Source organism: Equus asinus, chromosome 12 (genome assembly GCF_041296235.1).
Source record: "Equus asinus isolate D_3611 breed Donkey chromosome 12, EquAss-T2T_v2, whole genome shotgun sequence".
Classification (NCBI taxonomy): Eukaryota; Metazoa; Chordata; class Mammalia; order Perissodactyla; family Equidae; genus Equus; species Equus asinus.
This window is the reverse complement of record NC_091801.1, coordinates 17270683-17290076: the sequence shown is the minus strand read 5'-3', so window position 1 is coordinate 17290076 and position 19394 is coordinate 17270683. Positions and strand designations below refer to the sequence as shown.

General features: G+C 38.5%; 1 protein-coding gene across 2 annotated transcripts in view; it reads left to right on the top strand.

The window, feature by feature from the left end:
- PREX2 (phosphatidylinositol-3,4,5-trisphosphate dependent Rac exchange factor 2) overlaps positions 1-19394 on the top strand; it is a 274795-nt gene that overhangs the window by 171421 nt on the left and 83980 nt on the right. For both annotated transcript variants that reach the window (XM_014838489.3, XM_070481134.1), the window contains 7 exons: positions 2166-2345; positions 4644-4738; positions 6170-6252; positions 7421-7511; positions 8167-8295; positions 13145-13186; positions 19150-19367. In XM_014838489.3, the coding sequence (XP_014693975.3) occupies positions 2166-2345; positions 4644-4738; positions 6170-6252; positions 7421-7511; positions 8167-8295; positions 13145-13186; positions 19150-19367 (838 nt within the window). The remainder of the gene's footprint in view (positions 1-2165; positions 2346-4643; positions 4739-6169; positions 6253-7420; positions 7512-8166; positions 8296-13144; positions 13187-19149; positions 19368-19394) is intronic.

Here is a 19394-nt window from a genome sequence, read left to right as displayed (position 1 = left end):
TCATCAAGGGCATTAGGAGGCGATGGAGGTGGAATGGCACACTGCTCAGGACATTAATTCAGAATTAATGGGCCTGTAGTAGGTAGCTTAATATTGCCTGCGAGCAAAAGTAAAGGAAAATATTTCTGCGTGCACAGATATTAAGCTTTATGCCTTATCATTACTTTCAAGAATCTAGAAATTTTATGCAAAAACATGGTGTCGAAAACAGTTTTTCTATCAGCTGTTTGTTAGCCTAACACTTGTTCCCACAGGGTCAATGCAGGCAATGATTGCAGCTGTTTAAAATGAAAAGTAAATATGTGAATACACTTCATATAACTTGCAAAAAATTGTTTATGCTCAGCCCCATGACTTCTATTTACAAGATACACAAAGCGCAGAGGACTCCTTGCAAATGAGAACTTCTGCGTCTCTTTCCTCTGTGCTAGTCAGAGTTCATCAGTCTGTGCAGTATGGAGCTTGGCTAATTGGAGTTAATCTAATGTTTTAATCTTTTGGGTGGAGCAAGTGAATAAACATGCAATCTGTCTTACAAGACATAAAAGTATTTTTCCAGAGAGAAAAATTGTGTTTAAAATAATTCATAGCTTCACAGGGCCTTGAGCAGTGTAACACACCTCCCGAGTTCTCAGTGGTGTCTGAAATCTATAAAATGCCAAAATATTGTGCAAATATCATCTCACGGTGAGACCTCACCTGAATACACTGTTTGAAGTTGCAGCTCCAGCTTCCTTCGCTTCTTTATTTTTCTCCTTACCATTTGTCACCATGTGCTATACTGTACAGTTTATTTGTTTATTGTTTGTTTCCTCCCAGTAGAATTTAAGCTGCCAGAGGGCAGGGATTTGGTTTGGTTTGTAAACTGCTGTATGCACAGCACCAAGAACAATGCATGGTATGATAAATGTGTTCGATGAATTAAATGTGTTTGATGAATTAATTAGTGAAATCACTTAACAAATTTTTACTCAACACACAGCCTTGGGTCTAACGTTATGGGATCTATGTAAGCGGTATAAGATGTCTTCGTAGTCTTGAAATAAAACAAACATGAAATTGCTGTGGAAAAATGAGTGTCACGGTATGTGCATATGTGCTGTTGACTAGAACCAAATGTCATCTGTATTTAGTAAATGGGAGGATGATTGTTGGCTACAGAAGCCGTGCATAGGCCCTTGGTTCAGATATGGTTTAATTCATTTTGAAAGTTTTATAGCATGTTGTTTGATAATAAAGGCTGATCCCATTTTGGCCTAATTTCGAGTTAGTTCTAACAGAAAACTTTTATAGACAAACATTCAAGTCTAGAGCGCTAGAGTCACTGCTACTCAAAGTCTGCAACAAGTGTGATACCAGTTCAGAGTCTGAAGCTGGCGTTTTAGCCTTGAGCCGCGTGGAAGAGCTTTTCACTTGAACAGATTTGTGACATTTCATCGTGACTGGCTGTGGGTGATACTGGGTAGCTCCTGCTGCCTCTGACCCTCAGGTGGTGTGTGACTCTGTTTAATGCCTTATGATCACAACGGCCAGGACTGCTGTTCTTATGAGCCATGAGAAAGGATTGGCAACACGATATTCTCCCTGTCAAACGAGAAAGTGGGGGAGAACCCAAGGTAGGGTCGGTGGGTAGGTCAGTTTGTAATACCTGAGGGTAAGCCAGTGAGGATGTTTAAGCACATTTGGCGTTTGTTTTAACGTTTAGGTAGCACCTTAAAGTTTCCCAGGTATTTTCATGTGGCGGTGATACCGGTAGAGGAGAGGGGTGATGCCCTTACGTACGAGGAACATGTTGTTCTCACTCATTCTCACAGCAGTCATGTGGGCTGGTTATTCTTGTTATCCTCATTTCGTAGATGTCAAAGAGAACTATCATTGTTTTTGTCTGATAACAAAGCTAGTAAGTGGCAGAAGCAGGATGTGAACACAGCTTTCTGGTCTAAATTATGTGCTATTTCTATTACTTAGTCTGAGAGGGAAAATTGAACTTTGTATGACAGGCTTTTTATGCAATAGGATATTTTTCTCATGTGGAACAGAAATATTTCATGTGAAACATCTAGAAATATTGGGAAGCTGATCATATTCAACAAGGAAGGTGGTTATCTGTAGCAGCCAGTTTGAAAATGTGCACTTACTCTTTTTTTTCGAATATCACATCGCAGCCTTCTGTCTTCGATAACATATTCTCCTAAATTAGAACGTAAGACATCAGAGTGTGTGGTACCAACAGACAGTGACAATGAGAAGGGAGAAAGAAACAGCAAACGAGTCTGCTTTAATATGGCAGGAGATGAGCAGGAAGATTCAGGTCATGACACCATCAGCAACAGAGACTCTTACAGGTAATTCATTAGTTCCTTAATCTCATTTCATCAACAAAGTCAAATATGATTCTGTATTTTCCACAAAGGTCATGAAAAAAATGTTATGGTTGTTTTTGTTTATTACTGTCACAAAATAACCATTGGCTATTACCAACTCTAGACAAAGCATAGTGACACAGCATAATCTTTCAGATTCTTTCCTTTTCTAATCTGAGTAATTTGGAAAAAGCATTTTTTTCTCCAGTTGTGTGGAATTAAATTGAGAGGCTTGTTCTGTTACAGATTGTGTAACATGTATGGCAAATAATCAAATCGTGCCTATATTAACATTTTTTTCAACTGTCTGTTTCCGATTATTGGACTAATGGGTAGTGAATAGGAGTTTTTTTGGCCTTATTTCTCCCCTTCCTTCTTCTATTCCATGTTCCAAGCTAATTGGACTAATTTCACTTGCTCACCTCCGTGACTAGCTGTGGGTACTTTTCCTTCTCGTGCATACCTTCTGTGTAGTTTTGGTAGGACTGCTGTAACAAAGGACCAAGAACTGGGTGGCTTAAACAAGAGACATTTATTTATTATTCTATAATTCTGGGGTTGGAAGTCCAAAGTCAAGGTGTCAGCAGCGTTGGTTCTTTGTGAGGCCTGTGAGGGAAGGAGCGGTTCCAGGCCTCTCTCTGGCTTATAGGTGGCTATCTTCTCCCTCTGTCATTTCACATCCTTTCCCTCCAAGCGTGCCTCTGTGTCCAAATATCCCCTTCTTATAAGGACACCAGTCCTACTGGATTAGGGCCCACTTTAATGACCTCATTTTAACTTGTTTACCTTTGTAAAAACCCTCACTCCAAGTAAGGTCACATTCTGGGGTATGAGCGTTAGACTTCAACATTTGAATTTGAGGGGAGACACAATTCAACTCATAACACCTTCCCTCCACACTCTGTTCTCATCTTCCTTCCAGACTCTCAAATGATGGCTCCTCCAACAAATTTCCTTATTGAAAGTGCTTTTCCTCCCTTGAATCCTTGTATCCCTTGAAACCTCACCGAAGACTCTCATTACCTGCCACACATGCTGTGTGTGAAGCTTCAGCATCTCCCGTTTCGTTCACATTAATTGAAGACAAAACGCTCTTATTCACCCTTATTTATTACACAGTGTTTTACGATGAAAAGATATTAAGTAATTATTGTTAAATCAGAGTTATTCTCATCAGAGATGTTTAGCACAAACTGATACCTAACATTAAAAACATTTTTTACCAGACACGCAGAACAGAATGATGTCACATAATTCCCACTACATCTCTATGTGGCAGGTTCTGATATCGTCTCCATTTTGCATGTAAGGAAGCTGAGACCCGCAGGAGTTACATAATTTACCAATGAAACCAGGTGCTCTGGCTCACAGTTTCTCTCTTAACCACTCTACTATCCCACTTTCTATGTGAAAAGGATTTTAATGAATACAGAAGAGTTCATTATTCCTAGAGATTTAATAATATATAATACAGATTAGCCACTTTTACCATTTGAATTACTTTTAGCTTCTAAGGATACCAGTATGCTCTTTAATAGGTACCTGTAGTTTCTCTCCAATGGGAAATTACATATCTGAAAATACTTTCTTACCTCAAATTCTTATTAATTGGGTAATTAAAATTACCCTCACGGTCTCCCTCTAGAATGAAATTTTACATGTAAATTTAAAATTAAATAAGTCCTTTTTATTTATTCTGAGAGAAGAAAAAATTTTGTCTCCTGCACTATTTCTGCAATCTGTAATGTGTCCATATTCACACACAAGCATTTTAAACATTCTTTCCTTCGGCCTTCACCATTATGGAGCACTTTCCAGGAATGATGTCCTGTGCTGAGCTCTGAGGTGAAGCCAGGATGGTGGTCGCCCTGAGGGAGCTCACAGTGCGGTTGATAAATTGTAATTTAAACTGCCGGAAAGGGTTGAAAGGCAGAGATCCTGAAACAGGACTTGTCTCTATTAGCAAATTAACTACAGGCATATACCATCAAATAGATTAACAAGTTTTTAAGTTTGGTTTGACTCCTAGTCTTATAACTATGCATTTTTAAAAATTCATTCACGATTAGATTATATGACATAAGAACGCCTGGAATATGATTGACTTTATAATACTTTAAAAAAGTAAGATAAAGTGTGAGTTGAACAAATTTATCTTTCTCAAATTTTCTATAAAACACCTTGATAAATATAACTGTGGCATAATAAGGTTTATCTAATAAGAAATTGCAGGGAAACTGGCAAACCTACTTGTAAAGTAACATACACCGTTCTTTTCAGCGACTGCAACAGCAACAGGAATTCCATCGCTTCCTTCACCAGCATCTGCAGCAGCCAGTGCAGCTCGTACTTTCACAGTGACGAGATGGACTCAGGTGCGTTTGCTGAGAGCATCTGTACTTTTTGATGCCAGTCTTATCGGAGAGAATTTTCAGTGATTAATTTGTTTGATCCTCATTCGTTGTCCCTTTTATCCTTCATTTTTGGTGGCCACACGTGCATTTCAGTTTTATATGCTTGATAAAATCAATTTCCTAATCCCATTCTAAACAGAGTGAATTAGAAAATGAGATGAAACAAATTTTTGTGTTAAAGTATGTTTTATGGTCTTTCTATGGCGCTATGAAGGATGATAGGCACACAGGAGGCACACATAGGCACTGCTGATTGAGGCAAGGAGGTGGGAGGGGCTTTGAAACAGACTTTCAAGATAGCGGTTGTACCTGAGCCAGCTTTCTATGTGGGTGATGGGGGATGGGTAATGGGAAAAACACCTGTTGGTATAAATATCTTGTAAATATTTTATTTTGTGTGTTAAGAACAAAGACTTTTTATCCAGTAAGGAAAAATCTTAATTTTTAAATATGTAATTTATTTCAACTATTCAACCATTAGAAAAATATGCCATTTGAAAGGACTATTAACATAGGATGCCTTGGAGCCTGCGCAGAAGGAGATGCGGGGTAGAGGTGGGGCGCGCGTGCCAGTTGATGGTTTCTGGCCTGCGGTCGGCTTGGGTCTCATACTAGCTTGAACTTTGGGGCCAATCTGTCTTTAAGCGTTACTTCGTACACCTGTTTTTGTAAGCAAGACCTGAATTCCAGCTCATTCATTGTTTCCACAAAGGTTCCTTGAGCTCCAGATGCCTGCTTGGCCCTGTGCTAGGCAGGGGGCAAAAAAGACGGTGCTTGGTGGGCTCTTCCTTGGAAGAGCTCGCTCACCACGTGCTGGGATCACGCCCTGTGGAGGTGGGCATGGCTTCCTGCGGGAGGAGGACCTAGAAGGTGGAGATTTGCTAGGCCTTTGGGTTTCTTCAACATTATCCCTCCGCTACCGGGGAGGAATTAGGGCAAACATTCCCTGCGCTCGTTCCCTCCTAGCAGCGGTGGGACGTCTGAATAGGTTCTGATATTAAAGTGCCTTATGGAGGCTCGAGCAAAATTTACGTATGTCTGAGCAATATTGAGAGCTGTCTGGCTGGAGTGTGCAGCCGTTTTCGGGGACTCTGGACAGCCAGCTTTCACGCCTTGACCCCCTTCTGCTGCTTTTAAAATAAAGTATTTATGAAAAACAAAACACCAAAAACCATGGAATGCCTCAGTGTTCCGTGAGGCACCCTGCTCTTCCTCCATTTTGAAGGAGCAATAATCTGATGTCTTAATAGCTATTAAATCCTCTGGAATTCTTTTTCTGAACATGAGAACTAATGTATGGAATAAGAGCTAGTGTTTATTTTTTATTGTATTGACAATAAAATATTTGGAATGTTAGACATACCATGAATGATTTTGTTTTTCTATGTCTAGGTGACGAGCTTCCCCTAAGTGTTCGCATTTCTCACGATAAACAGGACAAGATCCATAGCTGCCTCGAGCATCTGTTCAGCCAGGTATGATTGGGATCGTTGGGGGTCATTTTTCTGCAGACTAAACTGTGAGGAATCCCTTCTTCAGCTGTAGTAAAAAGAGCGGGGAGTGAGAATGGAAAGGCCTCGATCTGTCCCTCCGCCTCCTTTAACTCAATTACCACAATTTAAAATGGGAATAAAGATTCCTTCAGCTGGCTAACCCAAAGGATGGTTGTGAATATCGAGTGTGGATCTTAAACAAAAAGGCAGCTAGTTGTTTCTCCAGCAAAAACAGGTTTATTTGAGATCAGCAAAGCATTGCAGTTCAGGGTCTGCAACCACGGTGAGCCACGTGCAAAGATGTCTGACGGTCTGTCAGACCACCTGCCAGTCCTCCTCTGGGCTGTCCTGTTCCCACAGCCCCCCATCCTCCCAGCAAAGAGGAGAGAAACTCTTTTATAGCCGGGAAGAGGAGGTTGGGAGGGCTATTGTAAAGAAAGAGTTCGCAGAATACTGGCTATTTATTGGCTTAGTTGTGACAGTCTCTCATTGGCTGAGCTGCTTGCCAGTCAAGAAGAGGACGTCTTTCTTCTTATTGGGCTGAGCTATCAATGCCGGGCTTGAGAGCTCCCCCTTTTGGCCTCTCGACTCCAATTTATTAATTTCCACACAAGTATCTTACAGTCCTTGGAAAATTCTAGTGTTATACACACAAAAGAGTTATTCTTTTTATTTATTTGTTTGTGGGTTTTCAGTATCCTTTATGACATTTCTTACTCAACTTTATTCCTAATTTCAAGAAGCACAAAGTTTTCTTGGTGCTCATGTTGGTGTTTTGCATTTTTAAAGAATTTATATCCATAATCAAAATTCATAGTGTAGAGCTTTTATCACTTTGAAAACGATTATGATAACTTTTAGGATTTTTTTTAATAACTCTAGAATTCATTTCTTTCATAAATTGAATTTATATTGATTGAATTATATTAATTGAATTAATATATGGCAAGATAGTAAGAAATGTCATTGCAAATGTTGTCAGGAGAGTTTATTCCAATACTCTATTTAAAGATGTATGTCACAAGCATCGTGGGATTTCAGAAACAATTGTTGCTTTAAGAAAAAGCATTTTACAAGAGTTACTCTTGGAAATATGTATTACGTGTTATGAGAAGTAGGTAACGCTCAGAAATCTCTGCTGTTATGATAGGTGGATGCAATTACCAATCTCCTAAAAGGGCAAGCTGTTGTGAGGGCCTTTGAGCAAACCAAGTCCCTCACACCAGGTCGAGGATTACAAGGTAAGCTTTAAAAAACAACTGTGAGAAGCAGTTGGGAAACAAAAGTGGGAGACTCTATAGTCGTGAAGGAAAAGCGTAGTATAGGAAGAAAAGTTCTGCATGCTCACGTTTCATACTTCACTTAATCCTACTTCTATTTTGATAATTTTTGAATGTATGTAAAAAATCAGTATAGGACCTTTTAGATTTTGTCTGAAAGTTTAAAATGTTTAATGCTCATCGGGGCCAGAGTGAATAGAAATGAGTTAACTGGAAAGATGTTAAGTGTTGAGTTGCTTTTGCTGGAACCAAGCATAATGCCTGGTTCCTTGTATCCAAAGGTGGGGGAAGAGGTGTTGGAAAAGGGGGTTGACAAGCAGAACAGCCAAACACAACAAGTTCTAGAGTTGTCGCTTTCTGACATATAGTTTAGGATATTGAAAATAGTTTTTAACTAAAGTTGTTCCTTTGATAAACATTTGTAAGAAAATAATAATAAGGTTTGGCTTTTTTTAGATTTAACACATTTTCTCCCTGTGATAGAGCTAGAGAAGTTATCACCATCATCATAATCTAGGACAACAGGAATGAAAGAAAGAAGATTCTAAAGCTTAAGGGCTGGTTAACTATGTGGTAAATGGTTGAGACTTAAGAGAGATTTTCTGTGTTTCTGTAGAATTTCAGCAGGAAATGGAATCAAAGCTGAGTTGTCCAAAAAAGTTAAGACTTCACATCAAGCAGGACCCTTGGAATCTTCCCAGCAGCGTTCGGAATCTCGCTCAGAACATCAGAAAATTTGTTGAAGGTCAGGATGAAAAGCAAAGAACATTGCATGGCGTTAGCAATAATCATTTAAAAATCCATTAAACCCAAAAGTTCAGTAAGGCCCTGATTCCTTGTTGCAGTGTTTCATTTTATGAGGAAAATAAAAGGACTGAAAAGGACAAGGGAGGAGGAGGGAGAGAAGGAATAAGATCGCAGAATACTGTGTTCCAAGGATCTAAATGATGTAGTATGGAGAATATTCTCAGTGAATAAAAGAAGGGCTCGTACTTATGAAGGCAAATGGACTTGGAGAAAGTGTAGTATTTTACAATATGAAACAGATCAGGAAAACTTCTAAAGGATTCACAAAAGGCCTGAAGCTAAATTTGATGGAGAGTCTGAAAAAATCAACTGTGAATCTGTGAGAATCAAAATCACTATGTAGGTTGTTTCATTAGTTTTTACGTGTCTTTTTCAGAAGTGTTTGTCCAAGTTGATTGTTATTAACTACCTGACATTGTTTACTCAACATCCTGTAACTGGTGCAACGTGTAATTAGAGACGTAAAACTTTGAGACAGCTCCGATGAGTCTGATTGCATGTTGTTTAGGGTCAGAGTTATTAAACAGAAAATTCTGAGAGTTTCCAAAATGGTTATGTTGAAAAGATGAATGGAGAAATTTGTTGAATTTTTTAAAATGTCTAATTCAGTTATTTTCTTCCCATTATTAGACTGGTGGTTGGCAATGTCTGGAGACATTTTTTGGTTGTCACAATTGTGGATATGCTACTGGCATCTAGTGGGTAGAAGGCAAGGATGATGCTAAACATTCTACCGTATACAGGACAGTCCCTCACAGGAAAGAATTATTAGACTCAAAATGTCAGTAGTGCTAAATTTGAGAAACCTGTACAATAAATATTACGCCTGTGCTTAAATTTTTATCCCTCAGTCTTTTGTATGTCAGTTGGGTATGGTAAGTAGTATTCAGCAGAATTAGAGCATAACCCCGGTCACTACCACTTTTTTTAGGGTAAAGTAGAGAGAGTTGTATACTTTGCCAACAAAAGACAGCTCTTAAACCTAATAGAGTCTGAGTCTGGCACATAACTCCTTGGGACCTCAGTTTCTTCATTTACTAAGTGACAGAGATGGGGTAAATTACGTTAAGTTTTTTAAACACTTAATGCGGTGACAATCACAGCTCGTATCCAGAGAGAAAGCCTTAAACCTTTTTTTGTTTTGTTTTGGTTTTTTTTGAGGAGCTTTATCTTTAAGATATACACTTATTCTAATTCAGGATAAAAAGCTTAATTTTTTAAAAGGTAGTCATGTTAGGAATCTTACATTTTCATCTCAAGTCCAGCTTTTGTACGCTCAGTACCTCATATCACAATAAACAGCTGTAGGAATGAAGACTATCTTCCTGTGTTGATTGATATATATTGTAAATATCGATGCCACTGTTGGTCATGGGCGCCCAACAGCTGGCTGAGTGTGGTTGGACGTGCCGAGTGTCTTACAGTCACTTGTGTGGGGAGGACTCTGCAGAAATTAGGTTGCATCCCTGGTTGCGAGTGAGTGCTTAAAAACAATTAATCACTGGTTCAGCTGTGGAATATCTTGGGAAAGGGCAAGGTGTCATTTCCTGGTAGTGTGTGTGGTGTCTGGTCCTATTGTACGGGATGGAAGCAGCAGCACTGGGATCCTTGTGGTCAGCTGCTTGTTATGTGCAGGTTCTCGGAAGTAACCTTACCAATTCAGCATGAATTTATCCTATTTAACTTAAAGTAATTTTCATTCTGTTTCCAAAATTGTCTTTGTATAGGAGGTGATTTAATGAAAGATTAGATCTTGGCTGGAAATTGAACATAATGTCATCTTGCCAGAATTTCCTGGGTTATATATGTAGCTGGGATGACCCCATTCTGATGTTCCTTTACCTTTTTCCTTCTACCCTTCTAGGTTCTCTGCCTTGGGCCCTGTAAATTAGACTGACAAAAGACAAATTAACAAGAGAAAAGCCTAAAAATTTATTCAGCATAAGTTTTACATGACATAGGAGCCTTCATAGGAAAGGGATTAATTCAGTGGCTCAAGGTCAAAGGCAGTATCAAGGATTCATTCTCCTCCAAACTTAGTGAGTTGGTCATCTGTGTTTTTATACTAGGTTTGATAAAGAGTAGAAAGTCGTGGAAAATGTGATAGGACCAAAGGGTGTGAGCTAAGGGTAGTTAAATGGGGGCAACTTAGCAAAGCCAATTCCTCTCAGTATCCCTCCATCTTTGGAGATAAGGATGCTCCTTTCCTCTGGGTGTAGGGAGGGCTCCTCTCGCGTGAAGGTCCTCTGATCTGCCTAAGGGGAGAAGGGGGAGGTTACAGAGTCCTTCCTGCACCCTCTGTTTCTCAGATTCCTTCAGCATAAAATATTCAGTATGCCAAAGTGCCATATTTTGGAGTAGCGTGTTGTGAACTCCGTCATTCCTTCATCTCTGATTTCACAATATCCTATCAAATATATGCCAAATATATAAAAATATAATAATTCTATGATCTTTATATAGGAAGGACTGTTACGGTGCCATTCATAAATTATGTCACTGTGTGTCATTTATTCATAGCCTGTTAAACTGAGGGTAGAAGAGAGAAGAAAAAATAGTAGACTAAATGGGGAACAGATCATTGTGTAGTGTCACTAAAATGATGGCTGTCTCCTGCTTAATCTCTCAGCTAAATTATGGTCTCGTATTATCAGCTGACTGAAGATATGTTTAATTGATTAGTGCACTGTGATATTGTGATTTGTAACAGGAAATATATATTTGGTCTCTGTCTCCTTTTCTGGCACAGAGCTCCTAACACCCTTGGAATTTCCTCTGATGAGAGCTATAAAGGTATCTTTTGTTCTGTGAATGAGGAAAACACCTAAGGATGGGGGCTGGTTGCCAGGGGAACCAACTATGTGATTAGAGTTGGAACTTTCAGTCCCACCCCTGACCTCCCAGGATTGAGTTCAGTCATCAATGGCCAATGATTTAATCAAGCATGCCTATGTAGTGAAGCTTCCATAAAGTCCCTAAAGGAAGGAGTTCAGAGAACTTCCAGGTTGGTGAGCACGTGAAGGTTCTGGGAGAGTGGCGCATTCAGGGACCATGGAAGTTTCACACCCCTTCCCCATACCTTGCCTTGTGTATCTCTTCCATCTAGCTGTTGCTGAGTTATATCCTTTTATGATAAACTGGTAATCTAGTAAGTGAAATGTTTCTCTGAGTTCTGTGAGCTGCTCTAGCAAATTAATTGAACCCAAAGAAGGGGTTGTTGGAACCTCCAGTCTATAGCCAGTTGGTCAGAAGCACAGGTGACAACCTGGACTTGTGATTGGCATGTGAAGTGGGGTGGGGAGGAGCGAAGGGAGGGATAGTCTTGTAGGACTGAGCCGTTAACCTGTGGGGTCCAGTGCTATCTCCAGGTACAGTGTCAGAATTGAGTTGAATTGTAGGACACCCAGCTGGTGTTAGAGAGTAGCTTGTTGGTGTGGGGAAAAAAACATACATGGGAATTGGTGACAGAATTGGACCCAACATCACCTTAAATTCAAATGTCTGTTAGTAAAAATGTTTTCAACTCTTGCTCCCTACAAAAATTGTACTCTTTTCAAAATCTCCCATTTTTTCAACAACCTACTTAAAAAATTTTTTTTCTCTGCCTTTGTCTCAGTATGCTAAAGAGCTTCTTCTTTTTTTTTTTTCTCAATCAAAAGTCTCTTCAATTTTTCCCCCTTTTTTGGATAGCTCAGTAACTGGTATAGTTTTCTGACTAATCCCCCAGTCTCAGTCTTTTCTGATTCATATATACCTATTATTGGATTCATCTTCCAAAAATACTGTGTTCATAATTTCAGTACCCTACCCCAGAACCTTATAGTGGTTTTCTGTTGGATAAGCCTAACTCATCAATCCTATGTTGGAAGCCATTTTTCAACGGGGCTTTCCAATTGCATCCCAATCTCAGTCTCTTAATGATGTAATGAAATCTTTTCTATGGTAGATCATTGGATATTTGGTATTCATTCTCTACTATATTCCTTTGTTAGCACTATTTCCCACTCTTCGAATATGTACCTACTCCCTTGACAATGTGATTTAAAAATTTTTTAAAAACATTTTCAAGACTCACTTAGAATTCTCTACCTATCAGTTAATTTTCTTGCTCTGACTCTGTTGTAAACCTGTCTAGAATAGGATACAACCTAACCTTTTTTATTTCCCATAATCTTGGGCATATAATGAAACTCTGTAAGTTTTTGTATTTACCTGTTGTAGGTAAACTATTTACCAATTGGAAGTAAATGGACACATAGCTTATTGGGCACATAGCAATGAGTGTGAAGTTAATACAGATCATTTATCAAGCATTTGTGATTGGCACTGTTTGGAGATGGGGTGAGAAGAAGAGTATTTGAAAATAATTGGTATTTTCCGGTCCATTAGGGCAGTATCTTGCCCTATAAATAGAAAAGGAAGACTATATAATCTATATAATTATATATACCTGTAATTCTAATGTATAATGCATAATATAATATATAATATAATTATATTTAAAGATTATGTAAGTATGTATAATCTTGAAAAGTTTAAATACTAAGAAAAAATACTGTTTGACAGTTTCTGTACCCGCTATTGTCTTAGGTAACTTTAATTCAAAATAATCAGTGTGCCCACTTTGGCATATTTAGGGGGAGCCTGCCCTGAGCCCCATCACAAGTGAATGGAATTTTTCTTATCTAATGTAATGAGATTGTGCTAATTTTTACTACACATTAAAATGTGATGTTAGTGGCAGAAAAGGACTGAACAACTAAATGATATGTTTTCTTTCTCTGCAGAGGTAAAATGTAGGATACTCCTGGCTCTTCTCGAATATTCAGGTAATATTTTTCATCACTTTTACTATTTGAAATTTTGTGGTCCATGACCTTAGACGTCTCGTGATATCAAGGCAATGCTTTCAACAAAATAGATGGAAATATGATCCGTATCTTCTCTAAAGCCTTGTAGAGATTTAAAAAAATACTTGATTTTAATAAAAACACAAAAACATATGCTCATCTTCAATTAGAGGTAAAAACATGAACACATATATAATATATATTTATACAGAATGTAATTAAAAAGGAAGAAGGAAGCAAATTTTGGTAAAGTTAATTGTGCAAATGAGATTTATTGTGAAACTGTGTTTAAGTTCTGCTTGTGAATGAGAACATAAGTGGGCTCAGATTCAAGAGGTGGAGGAATGCATGGGAGGAGCCTCAATGGCAAAATCATGGCAAGGCTGTGGGTGCAGAGAGGGGAAGTATTTGTGACCACTTTTGCAATCTACCGCACTTGTAAAATTTAAGGTATAAATTGATGAATGAGCCAAGTTAACCAAGAGGGCTTTTTTCTTTGTTGGTTGGTTTTTACCTTGTTTTTTGAGTGAGTAATAATAATAACAAAATATCTTACCTTATTTTAGTTTTATTAATAACCGCACAGTTAAGGGGCCTCATTTTTATGGATTTCATTGGGTCCTCACAACTGCTCTGTGGGAATATTATTGTTTTTCCAGTTTTAAAGATGAAGAAATTAGGGGCTGGCCTGGTGGCATAGTGGTTAAGTTTGCGCACTCTGCTTTGGCAGCCTGGGGTTCACCGGTTTGGATCCTGGGCACAGACCTACACACCACTCATCAAGCCGTGCTGTGGTGGCGTCTCACGTAGAAGAACTAGAAGAAGGACTTGCAATTAGGATATACAACTATGTACTGGGACTTTAGGGAGGGGAAAAAAAAAGAAGAAGGTTGGCACAGGTTTTAGCTCAGTGACAATCTTCCTTGAGCAAAAAGAGGAAGATTGGCAACATATGTTAGCTCAGGGCCAATCTTCCTCACCGAAAAAAAAAAAAGCATACCTTAAAGAAATTAACATTTAGGCAGACTAATAATAATAGCAAGTAAATGGTATTCATTCAACATATATTTTTAAATATCTGGAAGATTAGGTGTATAGATGCCTTAAATGAATATATAGTAGGTATCACATTTGAAATTCAAACTTAGTTATGCCAATTCCAGAAGGGGTCCTGGAATGCATTGCTTTATTAATTAATATTCAAATGGCTATTCTTGCAGATTCTTATTCTGATTTCAGTTTTATTTTCCTGTTCCTGTCATAATTCTCCTTTTTTTAACTGTTTTTACTCACTCTTCTTGTCCTCTTGGATAGGATGGCACCAAAACAGTAGTCAAATTACCCATATTGTTGGCTGTGAAATTATGTTCTTCACTTGAAAAGGGTAGACCGTGTCTGCTAAATATTGTTCATAACTCACCTTTATTCCTGTCTTTCTCTCTGTAATCTCCTCTTTTTGTTTATTTGTTTCTTTGCTTTCTTTTCCCTGCAATCTCAGCATAATGACTGGGATTACTTGTGTGTCTAGAAACCATCTCGTTCTTTCTAGACGAGCCATCTAACTATGGAACTTGAGCTTTTTAAGCCATTGCGATTAAATGAAGTGTTAATACATATTTCAAAACCTGTTTGTAGATGATGAGTTTAAGAAGGTGTTTACTGTTGAAACGGAAGTCTTTGATAGGTAAAAAGCTCATTTGTTTTGATTGTATTCCCACTACAAGAGAATTCTTATTCTGCAAAAACAGTAAACTAGGTGTCACAAAAAACCCAAACTCCGTGCTTTTGTCCTTTTGCTAGAAGCTGGAGCAGCTGTCGTGATTCTTGCCGTAGTTCTTATTGATTAAAATGAGGGATGAGAGTAGCTTTGGTAAAGGATGGACACTGTGAATTTCGAACAGCTGCAAAATTTAAAGGACAAGACCTATATGTTTTTTGCTAAGAGTAAGCTTATTTTGGTTCATTTGTCATGTTGTTCCTTCTCCATTCAGCAATGAAACTGAGCACCCGCTCAGTGCCAGGCACCATGCTAGATGCTGGAGAATAGAAGAATCACAATAATACCAATTTCACTTTGCTAAGTGCTTTCAGCGTTTTTATCTCATTTCTCTTTATTATAGATCTAAGAAGTAGGTATACCCCATACTACATATAGGGATCTGATACCTAGGATTATATGGTTTAAAATGGGTGGGATGGGTAGACGAAAGCAGATTATATGCCTCTAAAGTCCACGAGCATACCTCACGTTATGTGCCACTTCTGGCCTTGATGTGCTGGTAGTCCCTTAGGGAACACAAACATGTAAACAAGCTCCCACAATGCTAGGTAATTAGCCTTCTAGTAGAGGGGTGCCCCAGGCCTGTGAAGGCAGAAGTAGTGCACCATACTTCCTGTAAGAAAGGGAAAATTTCACCAAGGGGGATAATATTTCAAGAGTTCAGTGAGTTTCAGCAGTTCAATGAGTTGACTCTTGAGTAATTTAAAGTTTGATAGTGGAGAGGGGAGGAGAAGGGCCAGTAGCCAGGGGGCCCATGGACAGAGGTATGGCCTAGAAGAGCATTTATAAGGGCATTTAGTGTTTGAGGAATGCTGAGCGCCACTGTGTGGCTCAAAGAAGAGAGCCGCTGTTCTGGCTGCTATCAGATACACGTTTGATTATATTCTCACAACAACCCTGTGAAGATTGTTGCTAGTGTGTGGGATGAATGGAGGGACGTGATGTGTTAAGAAGCTGTAAACCTAAGTTGGGGATAGAGAGTAAAGACCCCTTTCTGGCACTCTGAGTTTTCTACTTTGTTACTCACTACGAGATGATAGCATGTAAAAAGTTGTTTGAAAAGCTCCATATATGACGTACATTTTGAAGTCTGTGCAAACAAGTCGTTTAATCTCTGTTGAAATAGGAAAGTGGCAACTGAAAATCACCTCATGAAGTAATAAGCATTTATTAAGTGTTTTTCATTTAAAAATGTGTTGGTTTGAGATTTAAATGGCAGTGTGGTCCAAGGCCATCTTGCATATCTGCTTCTGTCACTCTGCTGTGAACATAGACATGGCCAAGGCCTCACTTGGACTTCTTCATACCCCTAGTAATTGGTGCAATGTTTAATTCCTGTGGGGCGTCAGTGTTAAAAGTTTGAATTAATGAACAAATACAGCTTTTGTGTGAATAGTTCTGATTTGCTAATGAGGTTGAGTGGAAATTTTAATTTGGCTTAAAATGCACATAGAATATAGGAGCAGAGAGTAGAATAAACATCTGAGTACTCCTTTTAAGATTAAAAAAAGAAGAAATTTGAGAATTTCCTTTCAAAAGCAATTTGCAAATAATTATTTCTGCTAGAGGCAAAGTTACTAACCTCGTGGTCTCTTTCTTCTAAAGCTCACAGTGGACCCAGACCCTTCCTTCTGCAGGCCTTAGCTTTCCGCTCTTGATATAAGCAATTTCTTTCTAATTAGAGTTTTATTAAGAAATTATTCTCAGGTTAGAGGTGGGAGTATTTGTGCCAAAGCTACTGGAGGTTTTTTTTTAATTTCCCTAGATTTCCTGCTCTACTATAGGGCAACTGAAGGCAAAGCAAGAGCGGACAAGGAAGGTAGAGGGCAATTCTTACTTACTCAGTTTCTGTCTTGAACCTCAGTACTCTGGCTCACGTTTGGGCTAACAAGCCAGCCGAATTACCCTTTCAGTCAAACTAAATCCAGGTGTTTCGAGAAGCCAAGGAGTGGGCTCATATTTTCATTTTCATTTCACTTAATTCATTTCTTTGTTAGCTGCTCTTCTGGCTCATTATTTTCATTCATTAACTGAGTAAATGTTTACTGAATCATGACTTCTGTTAGAAATTATGTACAACAAAATAGGGGTTTTGCTTTTTTTAAATTGAGAATTGGATAAAGTTCTTTGCCAGCTTAGCCATTTTATAGTTACCTGTAAAATGCTCTTTTCCATCTTCTAGAATGGGGCACGTCATATATAACTCCTTAGGGGAAATGCCTAACGCATACTGTTGGTTAAATTACTAAGTCGAAATAGATAGAATTGCAATATTCTACCGTTTTGACCCACTAAAGCAGCAAGTTCACATAGTTCAACCTAATAAGTGAATATTTTCGTTATAAAATTAAATAATTTTAATATTTAATCATTTTTCTAATAAAATTTTCAAAAGTAGCTTACTAACAGTGAAAGTGAGTAACGCACAGCAGTTACATTATGTCTACACATGCCTTCGATGGTCTTAAAAACACATCTTCTTGGTAAACAACTTAAAAATTATGCCTTTTTACCAATAAAGCAAGAACTCCTCACCGAATAAAGGCAGCGTTTGTGTCGATGGTATACAGTAACAGTGACAGTGCTGCTTCATGTCAGAAGATTCTGAGCCCTTGAAATATTCAGTACACTTTTGGGGATATGATTATTTTTACCTTTGTTGTTCTTCTAGAGCAAGTGATTTTTCAATGTCCAGAGTGTGTGGCTTGGTGTTTATATTGTTTATGTAGTTTGTACTGTGGGGGATAAGAATTTGCCACCCCAAAATGTGTCTCTTTGGCTTGATTATTTTTTAAAAAACAAAAAACTCAGAAACTTTGACCTTTCCCCTAACTGCCTAAAAGAATTTAAGATAAAAGGCCTGTCCCAAGAAGGAGCTAATACTGTAAGATAACTATAGTGTAATATAAACTAGGTGTGATAGACGCAGAGGAGCCTAAGAAGGGCCTTTTAATCAAACTCTTCTCCATCTCATTTTCTTTGCGAGGCACGGTCAACATTTGTTTATCAAAGATTGGCTTTTCCATCTCCATGTAAATTGCCTGCCTCCCCTTTGAAGTCCCAACCCACCACCCCCAGCATCCTCCTTTGTCCTTAGCTGAAGATGGTATTGTAGGTAACGGCTTCTGCCATTTTGGCAAATTACTCAAGTTTCCTGGGTTTCTCCCATGTATACATCTTATTAAACTTCATTTGATTTTCTCCAAAGGGGGTCAATCAAAAATCCAGTTGATTGCATCATAGGAATCTTAGTAAAAATCAATTTATGCTGAAATTGTAAATACATTACTTATTTTAAAGAAATAGAGGAATTTATCAATTGGACATTTTTATAAATTCATGAAGTTGAATAGGTAAGTTCAGGAGATACAGATTTTCTTATTGTTAAAAACAGCTGGACATCAATACCCTTTTCCCCATGGGCATTTCACATTAATAGTTGAGTGGGTTTAGTAAGTAATTTTTTAAAATTTAGTACTAATAGTCTTGTATTTCATTTGCCAACACAAACTGAAAAATTTGACTTTGAGTTTCTTTTGGGAGGGTGTCATGCAACAAATGCAAATTGTATTCCATCAGAAAAAATAATGTAAATAGGGCCTTGGAGGCATCGTGGTAAGTTTGCGCCCTCTGCTTTGGAGGCCCAGGGTTCATTGGTTCATATCCTGGGCGCTGACCTACACACTGCTCCTCAAGCCATGTTGTGGCTGCATCCCACATACAAAATAGAGGAAGACTGTCACAGATGTTAGCTCAGCGACAATCTTCCTCAAGCAAAAAGAGGAAGATTGGCAACAGTTGTTAGCTCAGGGCCAATCTTCCTCACCAAAAAAAAATACTACTACTAATAATAATGTAAACAAGTAAAGCCTTATTTTTTTCCCTTGGGTTTTATGAAACAATTTAATGATTGCAAGATAAGTCACAATATTAATTAAGAAAAATTACTTTAATGTTTCTGACTTTTTTTGGTGTATAATATTTTTCTAAAAAGTGTATTTGCTAAAATGTATGTGCTCATTAATCAAGCTCGAATTCACGTTTTTCACATGGTGTGGGTTTAGCGAAGGGATGAAGTAACAGCAAATGGAAATGCTTAATAAGTTGGTTTTATTCGCGTATGACATTTTTCACACTGTCTTTGTGTTCTCCGGGATCACAGACAGTGAGACACAGCTCCGAAGAGACATGGTTTTCTGCCAAAGCCTGGTGGCCACAGTTTGTGCCTTCTCTGAGCAGCTCATGGCAGCCTTAAACCAGATGTTTGACAACAGCAAGGAAAATGAGATGGAAACGTGGGAAGCCAGCAGACGGTGGCTGGACCAGATAGCCAGCGCAGGCGTTCTTTTTCACTTTCAGTCTCTTCTGTCTCCAAACTTGGTAAGGCGTCTCCATGCCCCACGCTGT